This window comes from Protobothrops mucrosquamatus, unplaced genomic scaffold (assembly GCF_001527695.2).
Source record: "Protobothrops mucrosquamatus isolate PMUCROS unplaced genomic scaffold, P.Mucros_1.0 scaffold1499, whole genome shotgun sequence".
Classification (NCBI taxonomy): domain Eukaryota; kingdom Metazoa; phylum Chordata; class Lepidosauria; order Squamata; family Viperidae; genus Protobothrops; species Protobothrops mucrosquamatus.
In genome coordinates this window covers 32,068-55,380 of record NW_015387673.1, presented here as the reverse complement: position 1 = coordinate 55,380, position 23,313 = coordinate 32,068, and the positions used below count along the sequence as shown (strand labels likewise).

At 48.0% G+C, this 23,313-nt stretch overlaps 2 protein-coding genes across 2 annotated transcripts in view; one reads left to right on the top strand and one right to left on the bottom strand.

The window, feature by feature from the left end:
• Window positions 1–91: 91 nt before the first annotated feature.
• Window positions 92–5,008, bottom strand: PSME2 (proteasome activator subunit 2; the record flags this gene model as incomplete). The annotated part of the gene is given in 7 exon segments (XM_015822231.1): window positions 92–402; window positions 524–610; window positions 1,473–1,527; window positions 2,319–2,405; window positions 2,495–2,557; window positions 2,714–2,746; window positions 4,917–5,008. Coding segments are annotated over 7 exon segments (460 nt in total), but the record flags the coding sequence as incomplete, so codon positions are not given.
• Window positions 5,009–7,313: 2,305 nt separating this feature from the next.
• RNF31 (ring finger protein 31) overlaps window positions 7,314–23,313 on the top strand; it is a gene marked incomplete at its 3' end in the record, with an annotated part of 34,894 nt that continues 18,894 nt past the window's right edge. Inside the window, exons 1-12 of the mRNA XM_029285319.1 lie at window positions 7,314–7,508; window positions 7,593–7,619; window positions 7,718–7,744; window positions 9,686–9,826; window positions 11,780–11,935; window positions 12,058–12,117; window positions 15,461–15,518; window positions 16,944–17,139; window positions 18,165–18,552; window positions 20,071–20,220; window positions 20,281–20,343; window positions 22,178–22,441. Coding sequence (XP_029141152.1) covers window positions 7,314–7,508; window positions 7,593–7,619; window positions 7,718–7,744; window positions 9,686–9,826; window positions 11,780–11,935; window positions 12,058–12,117; window positions 15,461–15,518; window positions 16,944–17,139; window positions 18,165–18,552; window positions 20,071–20,220; window positions 20,281–20,343; window positions 22,178–22,441 — 1,725 coding nt within the window. The remainder of the gene's footprint in view (window positions 7,509–7,592; window positions 7,620–7,717; window positions 7,745–9,685; window positions 9,827–11,779; window positions 11,936–12,057; window positions 12,118–15,460; window positions 15,519–16,943; window positions 17,140–18,164; window positions 18,553–20,070; window positions 20,221–20,280; window positions 20,344–22,177; window positions 22,442–23,313) is intronic.

The following is a 23,313-nucleotide window of genomic DNA, read 5'->3' as shown; positions in this document are numbered from 1 at the left end:
AAATGGTAGAAATTCTAGCTGAGAAAAAAAGATTTTCTCCTGGTTTGGCAAGGTGCATTTGATGGCTTTATCGTAAGAAGACACAACCAAATTGATTCAAACATTTTATTTTGTTACACTATTGGCTTCTTTCCCAGCCATCTCTCTCCTCCTGGGTTCTAAATATCTCAGGTCTCTTTCTAACCCTGTATTTTTGTTGGCCCAGCGCCCTCCAAAAAGACAGGCGGTCATGGATTCTGGCCAATTGTGTTATTTGCACAAGGATACCACATCACCCGCAAATCATCCCTTGCCTGTTTGCCCTTAAATGCTCTTTTCCTGTCAGTACATGGACGGCTTCTCTTCGCCCTTGGGATTGGTCACTTTCTCCAGGTTTTTGCTTAGGATGTGGTACAGCTCAGCCTGTGGTGAAGAGAAACGAGAAAGGATTAAACACCGAAAGAAATCTGCCCCCGTTCCTTTATTCCTGCCCTCTGGATCTTCCCCTAGTAGACATTCACCACGATTGGTTCAGCTCGCTTACATAAAATCCACGGATATCAAGCACCATGATCTGCATTTCTCGGTAAATGGCTTCGTCACGTTCGTGAACCAAACACCGGTAATCCATCTGCAGGAACAAAGAAGGAAATTACAACTAGATAGCCCTGATGAAGTTACCTCGTTGAGTAGAGTAGAGTAGAGTAGAGTAGAGTAGAGTAGAGAAGAAAATTGGGGTCCTATCTGCAATGAAACATCTGCAAGAAAACAACCAAGCTCAGAGAGCACCAACGGGCCCCACAGTCCTCCTCCTCCTCCCACACCCCCTTCTAGCACTGATGGTGTTCCCTAGCTGGGTCACGAAACATCTGCAAGAAAACCACCAAGCTCAGAGAGCACCAAGGACCCTACAAATTACAACCAGGTTAGGTTTCCAGGACAGTTTTAGACACAACTTAGTTTGCCTGGCTTTACTCGGCGCATCATGTGAATCCAGCCACTGGTACAGAAATCCAGGTTTACAGTTTAAACTCTTCTCCGAGTCGAGAGATTGTGATTTATTTAAAATACCACGGTGGAACCAGTTAAGCAAGGAGCACAGTTTCAAGAGATGTCGTTGGCGTTAATTCTTGGTGGGGGTGCTCTTATTTAAATTTGTACACTGCCTGACTCAGTTCCAAATCTGTATGAGGCAAGAACTTTATTAATGGGAATAATTATTGCAGAGGCTTTCCCATCTCCAAGAACTATTGTGTTAAACCTTGCAATGAGTTAGTCAAGGTCTGGACTCCATCTGCAATTGTGTTTTGGGTGTTTTTTGGCCTTCTCGTGGTCAACACCAGCTATTTTGGCTTCCAGGAAGGTCTTCTCCTTGCCTTGAGTCAGGGGGAAGAGAAACAAGGAGCCCCCACCCCCCCAAAAAAACTTTCCTATCAGACCGGCCATCCAGCCACGTTACAAATAATTGCAAACCTTTTTTCTCCATCACTTACCACATGAGTTTCTTTGGAGGCCTTGGCCACCGCATCGCCACGCTCCAAAAAGTATCTAAAAGAACAAGACAGTATATTGGATCCACAGCATCAGGACTAGAAAATTTATTTATTTATTTTGTACGTGTTGCAAATCTCTTTTCAGTTTTCTTCACAAGATTTTTGGAAGCAGTTTGTCCTTGGGTCCTTCCCAGGGTTCAGAGAGGGAGAGGAAATGCACAATGCACAACGCTCTGGAACCCAGATCCCACGTGGTGGCTCTCTGCTTTGCCTCCTTTCCCTGACGGCCCTTCTCGACGACTTACTTAGCGATGGTGGTTTGGAAGGCTTCAGCTTTGGTCTTCAGGGCCGTGATACGTTCCAGCACTTTCTCCTGCACAGGAAGGAAACGGTTGGTGGGCCACAGGAAAAGTTCTCACAGCTAGGAGAAATATCTTCCTGGGCTTCAAGTTCACTGCAGATGGGGACTGCAGCCAAGAAATTAAAAGACNTCCCTCCCTTTCTTCCTTCCTTCTCTTCCTCCCTCCCTCCTTCCTTCCTTCCCTCTCTCCCTTCCTTCCCTCCTTCCTCCCTCCCTCCCTCTCCCTTCCTTCCCTCCCTTTCTCCCTTCCTTCTCTTCCTCCCTCCATCCTTCCCTCCCTTTCCCTCCTTCCTTCTTTCCCTCTCTCCCTCCTTCCTTCCCTCCCTCCCCCCTCCCTCTCTCTCTTCCTTACCTTCCTTTTCCTCCTTTTCTGTATCCATCTGCAAGGAATAAAAATATATTGATCCATAAATATCATTTTCCACCCCCTTACAAGTTGCACTGAATGTGGGGGGGGGAAGGAGACAGTTACCCCAATAACTCACCTCGTCTTCTTTGGGTGGGGGGTCTGGAATAGGGATATCCAAAGGAGCTTTCAGAGTGGTCAAATCTTGAAGGTTCAGTGAATTTTCCTAGATGGGCGGAGAAGGAGCGACACTTAAAAAAAAAAGCACGCAGAGATCTTCTGCCCGTGAAACTTTGTTTTTAGACGTTCACTTACCTTAAGAAACTTATCCAACTGAAATATCTTTGCAGGTAAAAATGTGCAAAGAAATTCTTCACCCTGCAGGAAAAGAGAAAGAAAGAGAGAGAGAAAGAGAGAGAGAAGGAAAGAAGGAGGGAGGGAAGAGGGAGGGAAGGAAGGAAGGAAGGTTAGTTATCTGGGAAAGGGGAAAATATCCAATAATTGGCGAACAAGTAACATGGAATGGAGACTTACCTCTTTCAAAAGCGATTCTCTAAAGAGAGCCATCTAAAGCAATAAAAGGAAATTATGAGACAAATTGTAACCAACGTTGGAGCAGCCCAGAAAGAGCACACAAGGTCTTTACTTTCCATGCTGAAAATTCTCACTAATTCCCCAAATGCAAAGAGAGTTTTGCAGGGGAAAAAAAAAACAAAAAACCAATGAAATTGAAACTGGAAACACACGATAAACCCGAGCTATAGAACAAAGCAATCAAACTTGTTTTAAATTTAAACTTTAGGTTTAGAGCTGTATTGGAATCCTGCTGATCCATAGCCCCACCAAGAACATTTGGGGACTAGGCGAAACTCATACTTGGAAGGGATCTCTGAGGTCATCTAGGCCAACCCCCTGCTCAGCGCAAGATTCCCTAAAGGATATTTGAGGGATACCACATTGCCTCTCGTGTCCGTAATGCAAACCAACCGATGGCAGTCGCAGCATCCCCGGGGTTTACACGATCAAAAGTCAGAAGCTTTTGGCCACTGTTTCATATTTATGACGGTCGCAGGATCCCCGGGATCGTGTGATCCGCTTTTGTGACCTTGTGACAAGCTAAGTCAATAGGCGAAGCCAGATTCAATTAACAACCGTGTTAACTAACTAAATGCAGTGATTCATTTAACAACAGTGGCAAGAAATGGGGCAAAACTCACTTAACAAATGTTTCGCTTAGCAACATAAATGCTCAACTGTCGTCACAAGTCGGGGACATGGTTGAAAAGGGTGCCGTTTGGTTTTTGGGATCTCCTTGTTTGTTCTACGTAATTAGCAGAAGTGGATAGTCTTCTCCTCGTACTGGGAATTTTTAAAATCCCCTCTACTGGAGGGATTTTGTTTTTTTTTTAAAAGAAAATCCCAAATAGAATTAGAAAAATTGACTTCCGGCCTTCCCTTTTTAACCCCCCCAAAAATGCAAACACAGCATTGCTTGCATTGAACAGCAAAATTTCCCTTGGAAGTTTAACGCGAGCAATAAATCCCTTTCCGGAAAATATAATTTTGATCGAGAGAATAACAACTGAAACGCTTTTAAACAGTCTGGAAATATTGTTTGATCCCAAAAGGATGGGATAAAATTTCCCTTCGTTTCCAAAGCCGGTTCTTGCAAACAGGGTTAACAGTTTGCAGCAGAAAATATACTATAGTATTCTGGAAATTGGTTTGCGTGACTAGGCAGGGAAAAAAAAAAAAGAGATTTTACAAGCAGAGTGATATGTCAGACTGACACTGCAATTCTGGATTGCTTCAGAAACGCCCCAGTGATTGATTCTCAAAGAACAAAGTCAGGGCGTAGCTAGCTAATCAATCGTGGCTAGAAAACAAGAATTTGGCAGGGCTTTTTCCAGCTAAGAAATTTGACTAAACTTGGGCTTCTGCCTTTTATTCAAATTATTCTTAATTTCCAGGCAAGTAATATTCAGTATTTAAGGCACCGTTTCTCAACTTTGGCCTGTTTTAAGATCTGTGGACTTCAACTCCCAGAATTCCCCAGGCGAACATCAGGAAGGAGTACTGACAGGAAGTACTGAAGGGGTTACAACAGGGGTCTTCCAACTTGGCCCTTTTATGACTTGTGGACTTCAACTCCCAGAATTCCTCAGCCAGCAAAGCTGGCTGAGGAATTCTGGGAGTTGAAGTCCACAATCTTAAACTAGCCAAGACTGTGGGGGAAAAAACTGGTTTAAAGTTCCCCAATTAGTTTCTATTCCTCGTCCTTTCCCCCAACTCTTTTAAAAGTTGGGTCCCAGAAACCCCACACCCCGTTCACACGTGAATTAACGACACCGATCCCCTCTTTTAAAATAAAATAAAATAAAAAAACCCCAAAAAAGTCGCAATGTTTTGTTACAATGCAAACAAACAAACAAACAAACAAAATGTTATCTTTTTTTCTCCTTTTCCTGTGGATCTTTCCAGGCCTCCAGCTGACAGCCCGCAGAGGGCTTCTCGCAACCGCGATTCGATCCCGCACCCCGACCTTCCCACGGGACTAGCAACTTGGAAAGGGGCGCGCTCTGCACGTGCTCAGAGGCCGGTAACCAGAGGTCCGTGGCTGGGGCTGGACCCTCCTCCCCCATTTATTGATTTATTTTTGCAAACTTGCCTTGCAACCCTCCCATTGCGACTCCGTCCCCGTTCCCCCATTCACACGTTCTTCCCCCCCCCTCCTCACCTTCACGCGCGTCTCTTTGGCGACACGGATGTTGGCGGTGCAGGATTTGGCCATGGTGTCCGGGGTGCAGAGCTGGGCCGCGGAAGGGGAAATGAGCGAAAGCCGACCGGCGCTTTAGCTAAAGCGAAAGTGTAAGGGTGCAAGGCAAGGCCGGAGCGGGGAGGGGAAGGGAGGGAAAAGGGGAGGGGACCTCCTCACCTCCCCTCTCCAACGTAAGGGTGTGGAGCACAGGAGGAGAGGGAGAAGGAGGAGGAGAAGAAGAAGGAGGAGGGGGCACGTGCGGCAAGGGTGGTTCCCCTTTTGACACGCGTCGCCTCCAGGACTACCGCTCCGATCCCCGCAACGGCGTTTTTGCAAGCGCGCGTCTATTGCCACGGCGGGTGGAGGGGTGGGTGGGGGGTCCCCGCGGCGGCGCTCTGCGTACGCTCAGAGGCGCGGCCGTTTTTTCCCCTCCCGACTCCTGTAGTTCTTCCTCCGCGTCCCCGGAGGTCGCTTCGCTTCGCTTTCGCTCCGGTTTCGTTTTCCAGCGGGCGGCTCTTCCCTCCGGCGGCGGCAAGGCGGGGAAGAACAGAGCCCCCCGTTTGCAAGGTAGAGCCCCCCCTTCCCAATTTAACCCCTTCCCCGATGCAACTTTTCCTGCCCTGGGTTCGAATCCGGATCGAAGGCTAGTGGGGTGGTGGGTGGGGGGACCCAGAGGAACCGGATCGAACTCATCCTGGGTGCAACGGCTGCTTGTTCCGGAGTCGGACCTTCTCCCCAGGCTGGTTCGCTCTTTGCAGTAACGGTTCTCCGACTACATCTCCCATCTTGGACTACATCTCCCATCATCCCCGACTCAAGGTCTTGGGTGGGTGGTGGGTGGGGGGTGTCTTTGTAATTCTCCCCCCTTCCCCGATCGCGACTTCAGGGAGGTCCAAAGATGACAGGGCGAAAGATGCGTGTTGTTCTCCCCCCCCCCCTTTAGGAGTTTCCACGTTTCCCCCTGAGATTTATTCTTCTTTATTCGATGTTTATCCCGACTTTATTAACTTTGTAAAGTAATTCAAAGAGGGGGGGGGAAGACATCCCTAATTCTTCTTTTCCTCCTCCTGTTTTCCCCACAACAACAATCCTGTGAGGTGGGCTGGGCGGGGGGGGGGGGGGGGGGGGGAGAGAGAGAGAGAAAGAAAAAAGAGAAAGGGAGAGAGACAAAGAAAGAAAAAAGAGAAAGGGAGAGAGAGAAAGAAAGAAAAAAGAGAGAAAGGGAGAGAAAGAGAAAGAAAAAAAAGAAAGAGAAAAAAGAGAAAGGGAGAGGGAGAGAAAGAAAGAGAGAGAAGGGGAGAGAAAGAAAAGAGGAGAGAGGGAGAAAGAAAAGAGAAAGGGAGAGAGAGACAGAAAGAAAGAAAAACAAAAAGGGAGAGAGAGAGAAAAGAGAAAGGGAGAATGAGAACGAAAAAAGAAAGAGAAAAAAGAGAACGGGAGAGAGACAGAAAGAAGGAGTGAAAGAGAGAAAGAAAAAAAAGAGAAAAAAGAGAAAGGGAGAAAGAAAGAAAAAAGGGGGGGAGAGAGAAAGAATAAAAGAGAAAGAGAGAGACAAAGAAAAAAGAAAGGGAGAGAGAAAGAAAGGGGGAAAGAGAAAAAGGAAAAAGAAAGGGAGAGAGAGACAGAAAGAAAGAAAAAAGAGAAAGAGAGAGAGAGAGAGAAAAGAGAAAGAAAGGGAGAAAGAAAGAAAAAAGAAAGAAAGGGAGAGAGAAAGAAAGGAGAAAGGAAAAGAGAAAGGGAGAGAGACAGAAAGAAAGAAAAAAGAGAAAGAAAGGGAGAGGGGAAAAAAAGAGAAAGAAAGGGAGAAAGAGAGAAAGAAAAAAGATAGAAAGGGAGAGAGAGAGAGACTGGCCCCAAAATCATCCCAGCTGGCTTTATAATTTATAACTTTTTGGGGGGGGGCTCTAAAAACGTTTTGAGTTTTTCCAACTTCAAGATCTCCCCAGTCAGTTTGCAGAATTTGGTTCTGATGTAGATCACCAGTATTGTAGTCCTACGGAGTCCCAAATTGGCCCTTTGGTGACTTGTGGACTTCAACTCCCAGAATTCCTCAGCCAGCGTGCCTAGCTGAGGGATTCTGGGAGTTGAAGTCCACAAGCAGGGGGGTCTTCAACCTTGGCCCTTTGATGACTTGTGGACTTCAGCCTGTTTAAGATCTGTGGACTTCAACTCCCAGAATTCTGGGAGTCGAAGTCCACAAGTCATCAAAGGGCCAAGTTTGAAAAGCCCTGGCATGAAGCTTCGCCTTTGGCCTACCCGCAAGGGCTGTCGTAACGATTTTGCTTCTTCCAAAGAAATGTTGCTTTTTCTTCGCCAATTTTCCATTTTATCTTGGTGATTTATTTTATTTTAATTTTTTTGCAGGGGGACTCAGAAATGGGGGAGGCCACGCGCACGTTCGCGGCCCTCCGGCAGGAGCTGGTCGCCGCCTTGATCCGGAATCCTTCCGAACAGAGTGCCGAATTTTTGCAGCGCCTGGTGGAAGCGCCCTTGCCCCCCGCCCAGAAGTATCTGGAGATTGATGCCAGGGGCATTTTGCGAGCCAACGTCAAGGAGCAGGCGAGGAGTGGGGTGAGAGGGAGGGTAGATCCTGCTTTGGATGCTTTACCAGTTGAATATCTGCCTGCGATGCTCTTTTTGCCCATTGGGGGAGAGGGAGCCACCCTGAATGCCAAGGAGCAGGTGAGGAATGGGGTGAGAAGGAAGATAGATCCTGTGTTGAGTGATTTACCTGTTGAATGTCTGCCTGTAATGCTCTTTTTTCCCCCATTGGGGGATAGGAAACCACTCTCAGTGCCAAGGGGCAGGTGAGGAGTGGGGTAAGAGGGAGGGTAGATCCTGCATTGGATGCTTTACCTGTTGAATGTCTGCCTACGATGCTCTTTTTTCCCATTGGGGGAGAGGAAACCACTCTCAATACCAAGGAGCAGATGTGTGGGGTAAGAGAGAGGGTAGATCCCATGTTGGATGCTTTACCTGTTGAACATCTGCCTGTGATGCGCTTTTGCCCCATTGGGGGAAGAGGAAGCTACCCTGAATGCCAAGGAGCAGGTGAGGAATGGGGTGAGAAGGAAGATAGGTCCTGTGTTGGATGCTTTACCTGTTGAATGTCTGCCTGCAATGCTACTCCCCCCCCCTCTTGGGGAGGAGGAATCCACCCTCAGTGCCATGGAGGAGGTGAGGAGTGGGGTAAGAGGAAAGGTAGAGCCTGTGTTGGATGCTTTACCTGCTGAATGTCTGCCTGTGATGCTACTTTTTCCCCATCGAAGGGAAGAAACTGACCATGTAAAGCTGGGGTCTTCCAACTTGGGCCTTTGATGACTTGTGGACTCCAACTCCCAGAATTCCTCAGCCAGCGTGCCTAGCTGGGGAATTCTGGGAATTGAAGTCCACAAGCAGGCATCTTCAGACTTGTCCCTTTGATGACTTGTGGACTCCAACTCCTAGAATTCCTCAGCCAGTGTGCCTAGTTGAGGAATTCTGGGAATTGAAGTCCACAAGCAGGCGTCTTCAGACTTGGTCCTTTGATGAGTTGTGGACTTCAACTCCCAGAATTCCTCAGCCAGCGTGCCTAGCTGAGGAATTCTGGGAATTGAAGTCCACAAGCAGGCGTCTTCAGACTTGGTCCTTTGATGACTTGTGGACTTCAACTCTCAGAATTCCTCAGCCAGCGTGCCTAGTTGAGGAATTCTGGGAGTTGAAGTCCACAAGCAGGCGTCTTCAGACTTGGTCCTTTGATGACTTGTGGACTCCAACTCCCAGAATTCCCCAGCCAGGCATGCTGGCTGAGGAATTCTGGGAGTTGAAGTCCACAAGTCATCAAAGGGCCAAGTTGGAAGACCCCTGATGTAAAGGCTGACAATTAAGCAGAGGTGAACGAATCTTTTTTTAAATGTACTTATTGTCTTATATTATGTTTTTTATATTGTTTTCAGCCCCCTCCCCACCCCCCCCACCCCAGTCTCTTGACAGTGAGATTGGCGGCCTATAAATTAACAAATAAATAGAAATAAATAAATAAAAAATGCAATCAAACCCAGCTTGGAAGCGGAATGGAGTTTAAGGGAACTGGGCGTAAGGGGCCAGGTAGGATCTGGGGTTCAAGGATGGAAGGATGGGATCCTGCTCGAGTCATTTCTCTTTCCGTGGTGATGGGCATCACCCCAATTTAGCGACACGGTCCTCCAGCTTCCATTTCCAAAAAGTAAGGCTTCTAGTCCTCAAAAGAAAACAGTTTGAGAGGGCGCATTGCACAAATGCGACCAGAATTTCCCTGGCTCGGCCAGGCGGTTGTTAAGTGACTCGCGCCCAACTTTGCGTCCTTTTTTTTTTTTTTGCCGCTTTTTGAAGCGGATCCCTGCCGTCGCTAAGTGGATCGCACGGTTCTTAAGCGAATCTGGCTTCCCCCGTTGACTTGGCTAGTCGAAAAAACCAGCTAGGTAGGGAGGTCACAAACGGTGATCCCGTAACTCCGGGACACCGTAACCATTTTCAATAACACGCCAGTTGCCGAGCAACAAAATGGGGGACGGCTACGACCGTCGTAAGTCTGAGGACCGGTCGTAACTCACTTCCGCGCCCTGATAACTTCCAGCGGTCGCTAAACGAGTAGGAGCAAGTCAAGGGCCGTGCTTCTGGGACGCCTCGTAAGCCGGCTGCATTCGAACCCGGCACCGGCTTCTGTATTTAAATTTTTTTTAAAAAAAAAATATGGCGTTATCGAACCGCCAATCCCCTTTCAGTTCCAGGTGGATCTCCGCTTGGTCTCCACCGCCTTCCAGATCCTGGAGAAATACGGGCGCAACCTCCTGCATCCTCGCAAACCTTATTTCTGGCGCATGGTCAAATTTAATAATCCCGTCTTCCGGGATACGGTGGACACTATCCAGGTAAGCCTCCCACCCCCCCATCCCCAAGCTGGATCCCCCTATCTTGATGGGGATCCCGCTGGATTTAAAGTTGAGTTTTATTTCCGAAGAAGATTCCCGAGGCTTTTTTTAAAAAAAAAAGAAAAGATGGACGGACATTTTTCTCAGCGGCTGCCAAAATGAAACTGGACATTTTTAAATTCCGATTTTCTTTTTTCCTATCTGGTGCATTTGCAGGGAAGGGACTGACAATGTTGTGGATAATATTTCCTGCCTCGGGGCAGGCCCTTCGTAATTGGGATCCTTTCTTGAGGGAATCCACCAAGCCCACGGGGCTTCCCAGATTACTGCATGCTGTCTATGTTGAGCGAAGAAATCTCCCAGATTTTTTTTATAAAGCAAAATCGGTGTGTTAAACTTTACTGGGCTTCCCAATTTATTCCAGATTGAGAGCAGTGTGTGTGTATGTCTCAACCTACGCCACTTTAAGAGGGGTGGACTTCAACTCCCAGAATTCCCCAGCCAGCCATGCTGGCTGGGGAATTCTGGGAATTGAAGTCCATCCCTCTTAAAGTAGCCCAGGTTGAGAAATATTGGCTTTAGAACAGGCATCTTCAAACTTGGCCCTGTTATGACTTGTGGACTTCAACCCCCAGAATTCCTCAGCCAGCATGCCTGGCTGAGGAATTCTGGGAGTTGAAGTCCACAAGTCATTAAAAGTTTATTTTTTTTAAGACAGCTCCCCCCCCGCTTTGGAAACGAATGAACGAATCTGCTGAGATTATCCTTTCTTTTCCAGCAATTTCCAAACGATTTAAATAAGGATCGCCATCGTGTAACCCTTTGCAAAAGGCCACCTGTCTCTCTTTGTGTGTTTGTGTATGTGTTTGTATATGTAGGTGTGTCACTCTTTGTTGTTTGCCTTCCGGATCGGCTGAAATTATGCTTTCTTTTCCGGCCATTTCCAAACGTTTTAAATAAGAGTTGGCATCGGATTTTGCAAGAGTCTACCTCCCTCTCTCCTTCTTTCTCTCTTTCTTCTCTTTCTCTCTCTTTCTCTTCTGTCTCTCTCTCTCCTTTCTTTCTCTCTTACTCTCCCTTTTTATCTCTCTCCCTTTCTCGCTCTCCCTTTCTTCTCTCTCTTTCTCTCTCTCCTTCTCTCTTTTTTCTTTCTCTCTTTCTCTCTCTTACTTTCTATTTCTCTCTTTCTCCTCTCTCTCTCCCCCTTTCTCTCTTTCTTTTTTCTTTTTCTTCTCTCTCTCTTTCTGTCTCTCCCTCTCTCATTTTTTCTTTCTCTCCTCCCTTTCTCTCTCTCTTTCTCGCTCCCTTTCTTTCTTTTTTCTTTCTCTCTTTCTTACTTTCTCTTTCTCCTTCTCTCTCTCTCCCTTTCTCTCTTTCTTTTTTCTTTCTCTCCTCTCTTTCTCTCTCTCCCTCTCTCCTTTTTTCTTTCTCTCCTCTCTCTCCCTTTCTCTCTCTTTCTCTCCCTTTCTTTTTTCTTTCTCTCCTCTCTCTCTCTTTCTCTCTCTCTCCCTTTCTCTCTTTTCTCTTTCTCTCTCTCTCCTTTCTTTTTTCTTCTCTCTTTCTTTCTCTCTCTTACTTTCTATTTCTCTCTTTCTCCTTCTCTCTCCCTTTCTTTTTTCTTTCTCTTCTCTCTCTCTTTCTCTCTCTCCCTCTCTCCTTTTTTCTTTCTCTCCTCTCTCTTTCTCTCTCTCTCCCTCTCTCCTTTTTTCTTTCTCTCCTCTCTCTCTTTCTCTCCCTCTCTCCTTTTTTCTTTCTGTCCTCTCTCTCCCTTTTTCTCTCTCTCTCTTTCTCTCCCTTTCTTTTTTCTTTCTCTCCTCTATCTCTCTTTCTCTCTCTCTTACTTTCTCTCTCTCTCTCTTTCTCTCTCTTTCTTTTCTCTCTCTCTCTCTCTCCCTTTCTTTTTTGTACATGTCACCCCTTTGCCCGCCAAAATAACGCCTTCTGTTCCGGCAGGGTGGACGAGACGTTCTCCGGCTATACGGCTACTTGGAACAAAAGGCCGATGGGCTCTACTTCCCGGATCATCAAGTTGAGCCAGACATTCCTCACGTGGCCTCCGTCACAGTGGACGTCATGCTACTCCGTGCGGAGCTGAACCTTCTCCTCTCGGTACAGAGGGCTGGTGGGGTGGGGTGGGGCTGAGACCAACCTGGGCTGGAGGGGGCTGTGTAACCTCTCGGGGGTCCCTGCTAAGAGTTGAAGCAGGCTTGTGATTCTTTTTGCTGCTATAGGAAACGCATCCAAATCCTCGGATGTTGCAAGAATTAATGCAAGGGGGCCAGGCCTTACAGGTGAGTAGCGCTCTGGGGCAGGCTGGGGGTGTGTGTGTAAAGAATGGAGTGAGGTGGGTCCTGCAGGCTTTGGAGTAGGTGGGATGGGGGCCCTTGCTGGGTGTGGTTTTGTTATAGTAGCGTTTCTCAACCCTGAAGATGTGGGGACTTCAAGTCCCAGAATTCCCCAGCCACCAAATGGCCAACTTTTAAGATGTGGGGACTTCAACTCCCAGAATTCCCCAGCCACCAAAGGACCATCTTTAAGATGAGGGGACTTCAACTCCCAGAATTCCCCAGCCAGCAAATGGCCATCTTTAAGATGAGGGGACTTCAACTCCCAGAATTCCCCAGCCAGAAAATGGCCAACCTTAAGATGTGGGGACTTCAACTCCCAGAATTCCCCAGCCACCAAAGGGTGAACTTTAAGATGTGGGGCCTTCAACTCCCAGAATTCCCCAGCCAGCAAAGGGCCAACTTTAAGATGTGGGGCCTTCAACTCCCAGAATTCCCCAGCCACCAAAGGGTGAACTTTAAGATGTGGGGCCTTCAACTCCCAGAATTCCCCAGCCAGCAAAGGGCCAACTTTAAGATGTGGGGACTTCAGCTTGGCTGGCTGGGGAATTCTGGGAGTTGAAGTCCACACATCTTCAAGCAGTCAAGGTTGAGAAACATCGGCATAGTTAGTCCTCGACTTAACAACCATTCATTTAGGAACCATCCGAAGTTACCTCAGCACTGAAAAAAGTGACTATTGACCAGGCTTCGCACTTACGACCGTCACAGCGTTCCTGTGATCAAAGCTAGGCGTGGATTTAGGACAGTGGCCGCCTCCCAGGGTCACGTAATCGTCATTTCCCACCTTCCCAGCCAGCTTCCAACAAGCAAAGTCAGTGGTGGATTTGCTTAACAATCATGTGATTCGCTTAATGACCTTGGCGATTCACTTAACGACCGTGGGGGAGAAAAGATCATAAAATCAGGCGCAACTTACTTAACAACCAACAGGGATTGTGAGTTGCAATTGTGATCGTGAGTGTCTGAATCCTATTTGGTCTTAATTGGTCTAACCTTGAAAAAATCAGCTGTATTCCTTCAGCTTCTCCATCTGGGATCCATCATCCCCCACCAAACGTGCTGGCTGTGGATGATGGAGAGAGTCCCCCTTACAGGTGGTCCTTGACTTAACAACAGTTCAGTTAGTGACTGTTCAAGTTAACAACGACACTGGGAAAAAAGTGACTTATAGCCGGTCCTCGGACTTACGGCCGTTGCAGTATTCCCCCTGGGTCACGTGATCCACATTCGTACACTTGGCAACCCTGTTCGTATTTATGACGGTTGCAGTGTCCCGGGGTCACGTGACCCCATTTTGCGATCTTTCTAACAAAATGAAGGAGCCAGATTCATTTAACAACAGCGTTGTTGACTGACGACTGTGGCGATTCATTTAGCGAGAAAGGTTTGTAAAATGGGGCAAGATTCACGGAACGAGCGTTTCACTTAGCGGCAGAAAGCTTGGGCTCAGCTGTGGTCATAAATCGAGGACTCCCGGATCCGGAGTGAGAAGGATTATCAGCTGGTCTGTGGGTCGGTCTTTCTCCCTTCAAGATGGCTTCCAAANCAAATTTTCTTCAAGGGGCTTCTTTGACCTTCGAGAGATGAAACCTTGTGTGGAGTTTCTTTGAAGACGTTTCACTTCCCATCTCAGAAGCTTCTTCAGCTCTGACTGGATGGTGGGGGAAAATGGAAGGATTTATACTCCTCGCAGACAGCTGGTCATTTGCATTCTTTTAGAGAGTCGTTGAGGCCACCTGGAGGTGCTTGTCTGTCTCCTCAGTTGTCCCAAAGGTGCTTTTTCACGAGGCAACTGGACTTCCTTGTTCTTTGAAAACGTCTCGCTTCTCATCCCAGAAGCTTCTTCGGCTCTGACTGGATGGTGGGGGAAAATGGAAGGATTTATACTCCTCACAGACAGCTGGTCATTTGCCTTTTATAGAGCTATTGAGGCCACCTGTGTCCTCGGGGTCACCTGAGTGGTGCAAATGGGGGGGTGTGGAGCCATCTTGGCTGCAGGATGTTTTCTACCCTGGGTCCCTTCCCTGTTGACCCTGAGGACACAGGTAAAGCTCCAGGTGGCCTCAACGACTCTCTAAAAGAATGCAAATGACCAGCTGCGAGGAGGACAAATCTGTGAGGAGGATAAATCCTTCCGCTCCCCTCCATCCAGTCAGAACCCGAGGAAGCGTCTGGGATGAGAAGCGAAACGTCTTCAAAGACAAACAAGTCCAGGTGCCCCTTCAAAAAGCACCTTTGGGACAACTGAGGACACAGGCAAACCTCCAAGTGGCCTCAACGACTCTCTAAAAAAAGACCCGTGTCAAACCAAGGCCTGCGGGCCGGCCACGTGCGGCCCGAAATGTGCTTCCGTCCGGCCCGGGGAATCTGCTCTGGAAAGAGCGAAGGACCGGCCCTCGGCCCGGCGCAGGCCGACCGGGCGCCGATCTACAACCTGGTTGCGTCCATCGAAGCCAGAACACGGCGGGGGGCAGCTCCTGGCTGGTTCCAGTGGGATCTTAGGCTGAGCGCGTTCTGGTTTCGATGGACGCAACCAGGTTGTAGATCAGCGCCAAACCCCCCACCAGTACCTCCAGCCTCACAGCCACGAGACTTTCCTTTCACCGGCACAGACCCCCCCCTGCACGCGGGATCGGCAGCCTCTCCCCCCCATCAGCCCTTCCTGAGCGTGGAGGAAGGAAAGAGATGAGAAGGAAGGAAGTGTAGCGGAGAGTGGAATGGGGGGGGAGAGAATTGGCGCTGGCAGGGAGGCCCGGAGCTCCCGGTGGCCTCCGCGGTGGCTGGCTGGGGGGGGGGGTTTGGGGAGGGATTTTTAAAGGGGAAGAGCAGATTGACTGGGGGAAAGAAGATTTTGTTTTCTCTTTTCCGGAGAGACAGGCCAAAAGGAGGGAGAGCGAGGTAGGAAGTTTATTCTCTGGAGCTCCTGGCGGGTTCCAGTGGATCTTCGGCTGAGCGCTTTCTGGCTTTGATGGACGCAACCAGGTTGTAGATCAGCGCCACCCCCTCCCCCCCCACCTCACCAGCCCCTCCAGCCTCGAAGCCACAAAGGGAGGGTGGGAAGGAGGGAGGGAGGGAAAAAGGGACAGGGAGGGAAGAAGGAACAGGGAGGAAGGGANTCTGCAAGGAGTATAAATCTTTCCCTCCATCCAGTCAGAACCTGAGGAAGCTTCTGGGACGAGAAGCGAAACGTCTTCAAAGACAAACAAGGAAGTCCATCTGCCTGCTGAAGAAAAGCCCCTTTAGCTCCTCCTCCTTCGGTGGTCCTCATTCTTCTGTCTTTCTCCAGGTCCACAAGGCCGCCGATGCCGGACCTCTGAATCCGCTTTTGGCCATCTCTCACGCAGGTAACGGGAGAAAAGAGCCGCCGCTGGTTGGCGGTTAGGGTTATAGTCACGTTCGCGGGGCTTATTTTGTCCTACAAGCCAGGATCATCATCAAACCGAGATGCCGTTTAGACGAGAGGCAGGGGCAGACGTTTTAAGGGTCTTCTGAACCAATGGCAGGACATCCGGAGCGGCGTTTCTCCAACCTCGGCCGCTTGAAGAGCGGTGGACTTCAACTCCCAAAATCCCCCAGCCAGCCTCGATTTACGACCACGGGGGAGCCCAAAATTTCCGTTGCTAAGCGAGGCAGCGGTTCAGGGGGTTTTGCCCCATTTTACGACCTTTCCTGCAGCGGTTGTTAAGTGAATCGCTTCAGTCACGCCGTCGTTAAGTAAACCTGGCTTCCTGGTTGATTTTTGCTTGTCAGAAGAGGTCGCAAAAGGGGATCACGTGACACACACACACATCCAGGACACTGCAGTTTGTCATAAATATGAGCCTGGCTGGGGGATTCTGGGAGTTGAAGTCCACATATCTTCCAGCAGTTGAGATTTGAGGAACACGGCTCTAGAAGGCTTCCTAGTCGTTTAATGACCGTTCCAAGTTACGACGCCACTTTTAAAAAAGGGACTTATGAACGTTTTCCACACTTACGACCGGTTGTGGCCTCCCTGTGGTCACGTGATCGAAATTCAGACCCTTGGCACCTGGCTTACATTTATGACGGTCGCAGCGTCCCTGGGTCACGTGATCCCCTTTTGCGACCTTCTGATGAGCAGAGTCAACGGGATGGTAAGCCGGATTCACTTAACGACCGTGTGGCTCACTTAACAAATAGGGCGATTCGCTGAACAAAACTGGCAGGAAAGGTTTGTAAAATGGGGCAAAATTCACCTCATAAGTGTCTCACTTAGCAACCGAAATTTTTCGGCTCAGTTGTGGACTACTTGCAAATCCTGTATTAATTCCTGCCCAGCTTTGGAATAAAACAAGGATATTCAAACTTGGCCCCTTTATGACTTGTGGACTTCAACTCCCAGAATTCCTCAGCCAATGTGCCTGGCTGAGGAATTCTGGGAGTTGAAGTCCACAAGCAGGGGTCTTCAGACTCGGCCCTTTGATGACTTGTGGACTTCAACTCCCAGAATTCCTCAGCCAGTGTGCCTGGCTGAGGAATTCTGGGAGTTGAAGTCCACAAGCAGGAGTCTTCGAACTCGGCCCTTTGATGACTTATGGACTTCAACTCCCAGAATTCCTCAGCCAGGAATTCTGGGAGTTGAAGTCCACAAGTCATCAAAGGGCCTAGTTTGAAGACCCCTGGAATAAAAGCTGCATCTGATGTAGAGATGGAACTGAATGTTGGTTTTTTTCAGACATAAGCAGAACAAAACTTGAGACTGTTGTGGGTTTTTTCCCCGCCCCCCCTCCCCTTTTTCCGGCCTGCAGGGAACCTGCCTCCAGACACCTGCCTGCTTTGCGGTTTAGAAGCTCCGTCGCAGCACTGCGAGGCTTGCAATCAGAGTTTGTGTCCTAACTGCGACTGGCTGTTTCACAAGCATCCTTCCCGGACGCATCACCATCGGGTGCCCATGAAGAACCCTGGCAGAGCATGGCAGAGTCCCCCACCACCCCCCAACCCCAGGTAGCCTCGGGATGCAAATAATAATTGGAATGGAATAAGGAATGGAAAATAGGAAATATGGAATGAAAATAGAATAGAATAGATTGGAATGTAGAATATAGAATAGAATAATAATAGAATGTAGAATAGAAGAGAATAAATAACAAATGGAATATAAAATAGAGTAAAATAAGAAATAGAATGGAATATAGAATAGAATAGAAAATATGGAATGGAATAGAATAGAATAGAATAAGAAATAGAATGTAATATAGAATAGAATAGAATAGAATGGAATATAGAATAGAGTAGAATAGAATAGAGTAGAATAGAATAATAAAATACAGAATAGAATAGAATAGAATAGAATAATAAAATACAGAATAGAATAGAATAGAAAAATAAAATACAGAATAGAATAGAATAGAATAATAAAATACAGAATAGAATAGAATAGAATAAGAAAATACAGAATAGAATAGAATAGAATAGAATAGAATAGAATAGAATAGAATAGAATAGAATAGAATAGAATAGAATAGAATAGAATAGAATAGAATAATAAAATACAGAATAGAATAGAATGGAATAGAATAGAATAGAATTCTTCAAACTTGGCCCTTTTATGACTGGTGGACTTCAACTCCCAGAATTCCCCACCCCTGTTCTAATCCATCTTGCTGGCTAAGGAATTCTGGGAGTTGAAGTCCACAAGTCATAAAAGGGCCAAGTTTGAAGACGCCTGATCTAAGGACTTCAACTCGCAGAATTCCTCAGCCAGGCACGCTGGCTGAGGAATTCTGGGAGTTGAAGTCCAGCAGTCATAAGAGGGGCCATAGTTCCCCACCCCTAATCCATCTTCCTGGCTGAGGAATTCTGGGAGTTGGAGTCCACCAGTCATAAAAGGGCCAGGTTTGAAGACCCCCGCTGTAAGCCAAGGATGCACCAAATGCTTTATTCAGTTAGGTTTATTAGTTTATCGATTAATCACTCCGTTGCGATTCACTTAAATCTCAATTTAAATTGAAATTCTCCCCTCTTTGCAGCCTCTCCAGCATCCCCTCGGAGACGGCTTCTCTGCGGCCCCCCAGCCTCCCCCCACTCTCCGCCTCCCGCAGCCTGCCCAGTCCGCGCCCGCCCTGGCGCTGCGCAGCTTGTCAGAAGAACAACGATGCCTCCTCCGTCCTTTGCGTCAACTGCGACCGGCCTCGGGGGTGCAAGACCCCCCAGACCCTCGGCCTGGAGGACGAGCTGACTCACCAAGGCCAGTTGGCTAGAGGGCGCTGGTCTTGCCAGACCTGCACCTTTGAGAACGAGTCGGCCACCGTCCTGTGCGCCGTTTGCGAGAGGCCGCGCCTGGCCGGCAGACCGGGCACCGGCGACGCCAAGCCCCTGATAGCCTGGGGGGAGGAGAGCGGACCCCAGCAGGAAGATGTGAGTACTGGGGGGGGTGGGTTCCCTAAGTTTTCAAAGTTTTGCTTTTAAAACTTTGGGGTTTTTTTTTTTAACCCTTGGAAAACACCAACCGGAGATATCGGGAGCTGGATAGCCAATACGGCAAATGGGTGACTTTATTTCTTGATTTGTGTCCTGACAAACGACTCAAGGGGGTGGAGGTGTTCAGTATCCGTTCCGCTTCCTGTTTTCCCCACAGTAACAACCCTGCGAGGTGGGATGGACTGGGAGGGAGGGAGGGACCGGACCAAAGTCATCCTCCCCCCTTGCTTTCATACCTAAGGCAGGACTAGAATTCACCGTCGCCTGGTGCTTGGCCCAAAGTCACCCAGCCAGCTTTCGTATTTAAGGCAGGACTAGAACTCACCATCTCCTGGTGATTGGCCCAAAGTCATCCAGCCAGCTTTCGTATTTAAGGCGGGACTAGAACTCACCGTCTCCTGGTGGTTGGTCCAAAGTCACCCAGCCAGCTTTCGTATTTAAGGTGGGACTAGAATTCACCGTCGCCTGGTGGTTGGCCCAAAGTCACCCAGCCAGCTTTCGTATTTAAGGTGGGACTAGAATTCACCGTCGCCTGGTGGTTGGCCCAAAGTCATCCAGCCAGCTTTCCTATTTAAGGCGGGACAAGAACTCACCGTCTCCTGGTGATTGGCCAAAGTCATCCACCCAGCTTTCGTATTTAAGGCGGGACTATAATTCGCCGTCGCCTGGTGGTTGGTCCAAAGTCATCCAGCCAGCTTGCGTATTTAAGGCGGGACTAGAACTCACCGTCGCCTGGTGGTTGGCCCAAAGTCATCCAGCCAGCTTTCGTATTTAAGGCGGGACTAGAATTCACCGTCGCCTGGTGCTTGGCCCAAAGTCATCCAGCCAGCTTTCGTATTTAAGGCGGGACTAGAATATACTGTTGCCTGATGATTGGCTCAAAGTCACCCAGATAATTTTCATGCCTAAGGTGGGACTAGAACTCCCCGTCTCCTGGTGATTGGTGCCAAAGTCACCCAGACGGCTTTTATATCTAGGGCAGGACTAGAATTCACTGGTGACTGGCCCAAGGTAACCCAACCAGCTTTCATGTCACCCAGTTAGTTTTCATGCCTAAGGCGGGACTAGAACTCACCGTCTCCTGGTGATTGGCCCAAAGTCACCCAGCCAACCTTCATGCCTAAGTCCAAACTAGAACTCACTGTCTCCTGGTGGTTGGCCCCAAATCAGCCACCTGGCTTTGATTCCTAAGGTCGGACTAGAACTCATCGGCACCTGGAGATTGACCTAAAGTCACCCACCCAGCTTTTACGCCTAAGGTCGGACTAGAACTCATTGGCACCTGGTGATCGGCCCAAAGTGACCCAGCCGGCTTTGATCAGGCCTCAGAAAGGCCGGACTAGATGTGTCAGTGTCTGATCTTCCCCATGCTCAATCTCAAACTCCGATCTTAAGCAGAGCCCGATCTTGCACCCTGGCGCTGATCTAGAACCCGGACCCCCTCTCTTCCCACAGGCCCCCAGCTGGCAGTGCGAACACTGCACTTTCCGCAACAGCGTCCACCGACGGATCTGCGAGATGTGCAATTGCACCAGCCTGCACGGTGATCCCCAGCCCCCATCCCGGGCCGAGAAGGACGAGGTGGGCCGGCTGAAGAGACAGGTGGTGGAAGCCCCCGGGGAGCCCCAGGGCCTGTGGAAAGCCCCACCCAACTCACCCGAGGAGGCGGAGCATCAGAGACAGGTGAAGCTGCGGGACGACGGGCAGAAGATGGTGGCCATGATCAGGGTGAGCCCTCCCCCCACCCGCCAAGCGAGCCCCCCCCCACAATCACTTTTCAACCCTTAAAAGGCGTCTCCTTCCAATCGAACGCCGGCTGGGGAACTGTGGGAACTGTAGTTCATCTAGCGGGAGTGCCATCTTTGGGGGTCCAGGGGCCTTTGGATAGCAAGCCTGACCAAACACTTTTTTTTTCTCTTGTAGACAGGCTTTCCTTGTTTTTATGCAACTCTGTCTATGTACATGTTAATGTATACACAAACAGACACACAGAAACATATGGGAGGAATGTTTGCTGCCTTTGATTACTTATATAGCAGTTAAGGCAGGTGATTAGATAGAAATGGATGGATGGACGGACAGACAAATAGATATAGATAGATAAAGATGGATGGATGGATGGATGGATGGATGGATGGATGGATATAGATTGAGTTTGATAGGTAGGTAGGTAGGTAGGTAGATACATAGATACATAGATAGATAGTTATAGATGGATGGATATAGATTGAGTGGTAGTTAGGTAGGTAGATGATAGATAGATAGATAGATAGATAGATAGATAGATAGATAGATAGATAGATATAGAGTTTGATAGATATAGTTTGATAGATAGATATAGTTTTATAGATATAGATAGATAGATAGATAGATAGATAGATAGATAGATAGATAGATAGATAGATATAGAGTTTGATAGATAGAGTTTGATAGATATAGTGATAGATAGATAGATAGATAGATAGATAGATAGATAGATAGATAGATAGATAGATAGATAGATATAGAGTTTGATAGATATAGTTTGATAGATAGATATAGAGTTTGATAGATATAGTTTGATAGATAGATAGATATAGTTTTATAGAGATAGATAGATATAGAGTTTGATAGATATAGTTTGATAGATAGATATAGAGTTTGATAGATATAGTTTGATAGATAGATAGATAGATAGATATAGTTTTATAGAGAGATAGATAGATAGATAGATAGATAGATAGATAGATAGATAGATAGATAGATAGATAGATATAGTTTTATAGAGATAGATAGATAGATAGATAGATAGATAGATAGATAGATAGATATAGAGTTTGATAGATAGAGTTTGATAGATAGATAGATATAGTTTTATAGATAGATAGATAGATAGATAGATAGATAGATAGATAGATAGATATAGAGTTTGATAGATAGAGTTTGATAGAGTTTGATAGATAGATAGATATAGTTTTATAGATAGATAGATAGATAGATAGATAGATAGATAGATAGATAGATAGATAGATGGATATAGTTTGATAGATGATAAGATAGATAAGAGAGATTCGATACACACACACACACACACACACACACACAAATAGTATGTATGTGTATGTATACGTATAGATACAATTATACATGCACATATTATACTGGTAGATAGACACCTCGGTAAGTGTGCCTGTATGTGGGGGTGTCTATATTTATCCTTTTTTTAAAAAAAAATGAACAACTCCAGTTAGTGAACATACACAATACTCTTTCCTCTTCCTATTTTCCCCACCACAACAACCCTGTGAGGTGGATTGGCCTGATTAAGAACAACTGGCCCAGAATCCCCCAATCGATGCCAAGTGGATCCACCCATACCGCCTGCAAAAAACCAGAAAAAGGATCTCCAAATCCATTTAATCAGCCGTGGTCGTCTCCTCAAGGGGTTATTAAACGGTCGTTAAGCCGAGGACTGCCTCCAACTTATTCTTCTTCCCAGCCGAGATAGTTGCCAACCGGCTTCGGCGTCCTCTCTCGGTCGTCTCGGCCCCCGTTGACCTGGCTTTGTCCCTTGGCCCCGCAGGAGGCGGAGGGCGTGGGCGTGGCCCCCGAAATGGTGGCGGCCGCCTTGTGCTACTCGGGAGCCGAGCTGCCCCTGGCCTGGCTGAAATCGGAGCTGTCCTGCGTCCTGGAAGGCGTGGCGGAGCTGGCCACTCAGCGGGGCGCGGAGGAGCCCGACGGTGGACTGGGGGCCATCACGCTCCAAGAAGTCCAAGCCGCCTGGGTGGCCAGCCGGGGGGACGTGGACGACGCCGTCAGCCGATGCCTCAGTGTCCGTCGGAGCAAGGTGAGCCCGGACGAGAGGCGTGGGAAAAGGGAACCAGACATTAGCCGATTTTGGTCCCCGTGTCGCAAAAAAGATGTTGAGAGTTTGGAAAAAGTTCAGAGAAGAGGATCCAAGGCCTGGAGACTAAAACAGACGAAGAACGACTGCGGGACTTGGGTTTGGCTAGTCTAAAGAAAAGAAGAAATAGGGGGGACATGATAGCAGCGTTCCGGTATTTGACAAAGACGAGGGGGTCACGTTATTCACCAAAACACCAGAGGGCAGGACAAGAAACAATGGTTGGGAACTGACCAAAGAGAGAAGCAACCTAGAATTAAGGAGAAACTTCCTGACAGTAAGGACAGTTAACCAGTGGAACTGCTTGCCACCAGAAGTTGTAGGTGCTCCATCACTGGAGGTTTTTAGGAAGTGATTGGACAGCTATTTGTTGGAAATGGTAGAGATTCTCCTGCTTGAGCAGGGGGTTGGACTAGAAGACCTCCAAGGTCCCTTCCAACTTTATTATTCTGTATTCTGAACTGGGTATGTCTAATCTAAAAAGAGAAGGACGAGAGGTGACATGATAGCAGTCTTCCAGTATCTGAGGGGCTGCCCCAAAGAAGAGGGAGTCAAGCTATTCTCCAAAGCACCAGAGGGCAGGACGAGAAACAATGGTTGGAAACTGATCAAACTGATCTCCAAGACCGCCTTCTGCCACAGATTCCCTCCCATAGACCGGTACGCTCCCACAGAGTGGGTCTCCTCAGGGTGCCGTCGGCCAAGCAATGTCGGCTGGCGACCCCCAGGGGGAGGGCCTTCTCTGTGGGTGCCCCCACCCTCTGGAACGAACTACCCCCCGAGATCCGGATGATTCCGGATCTCCTTACTTTCCG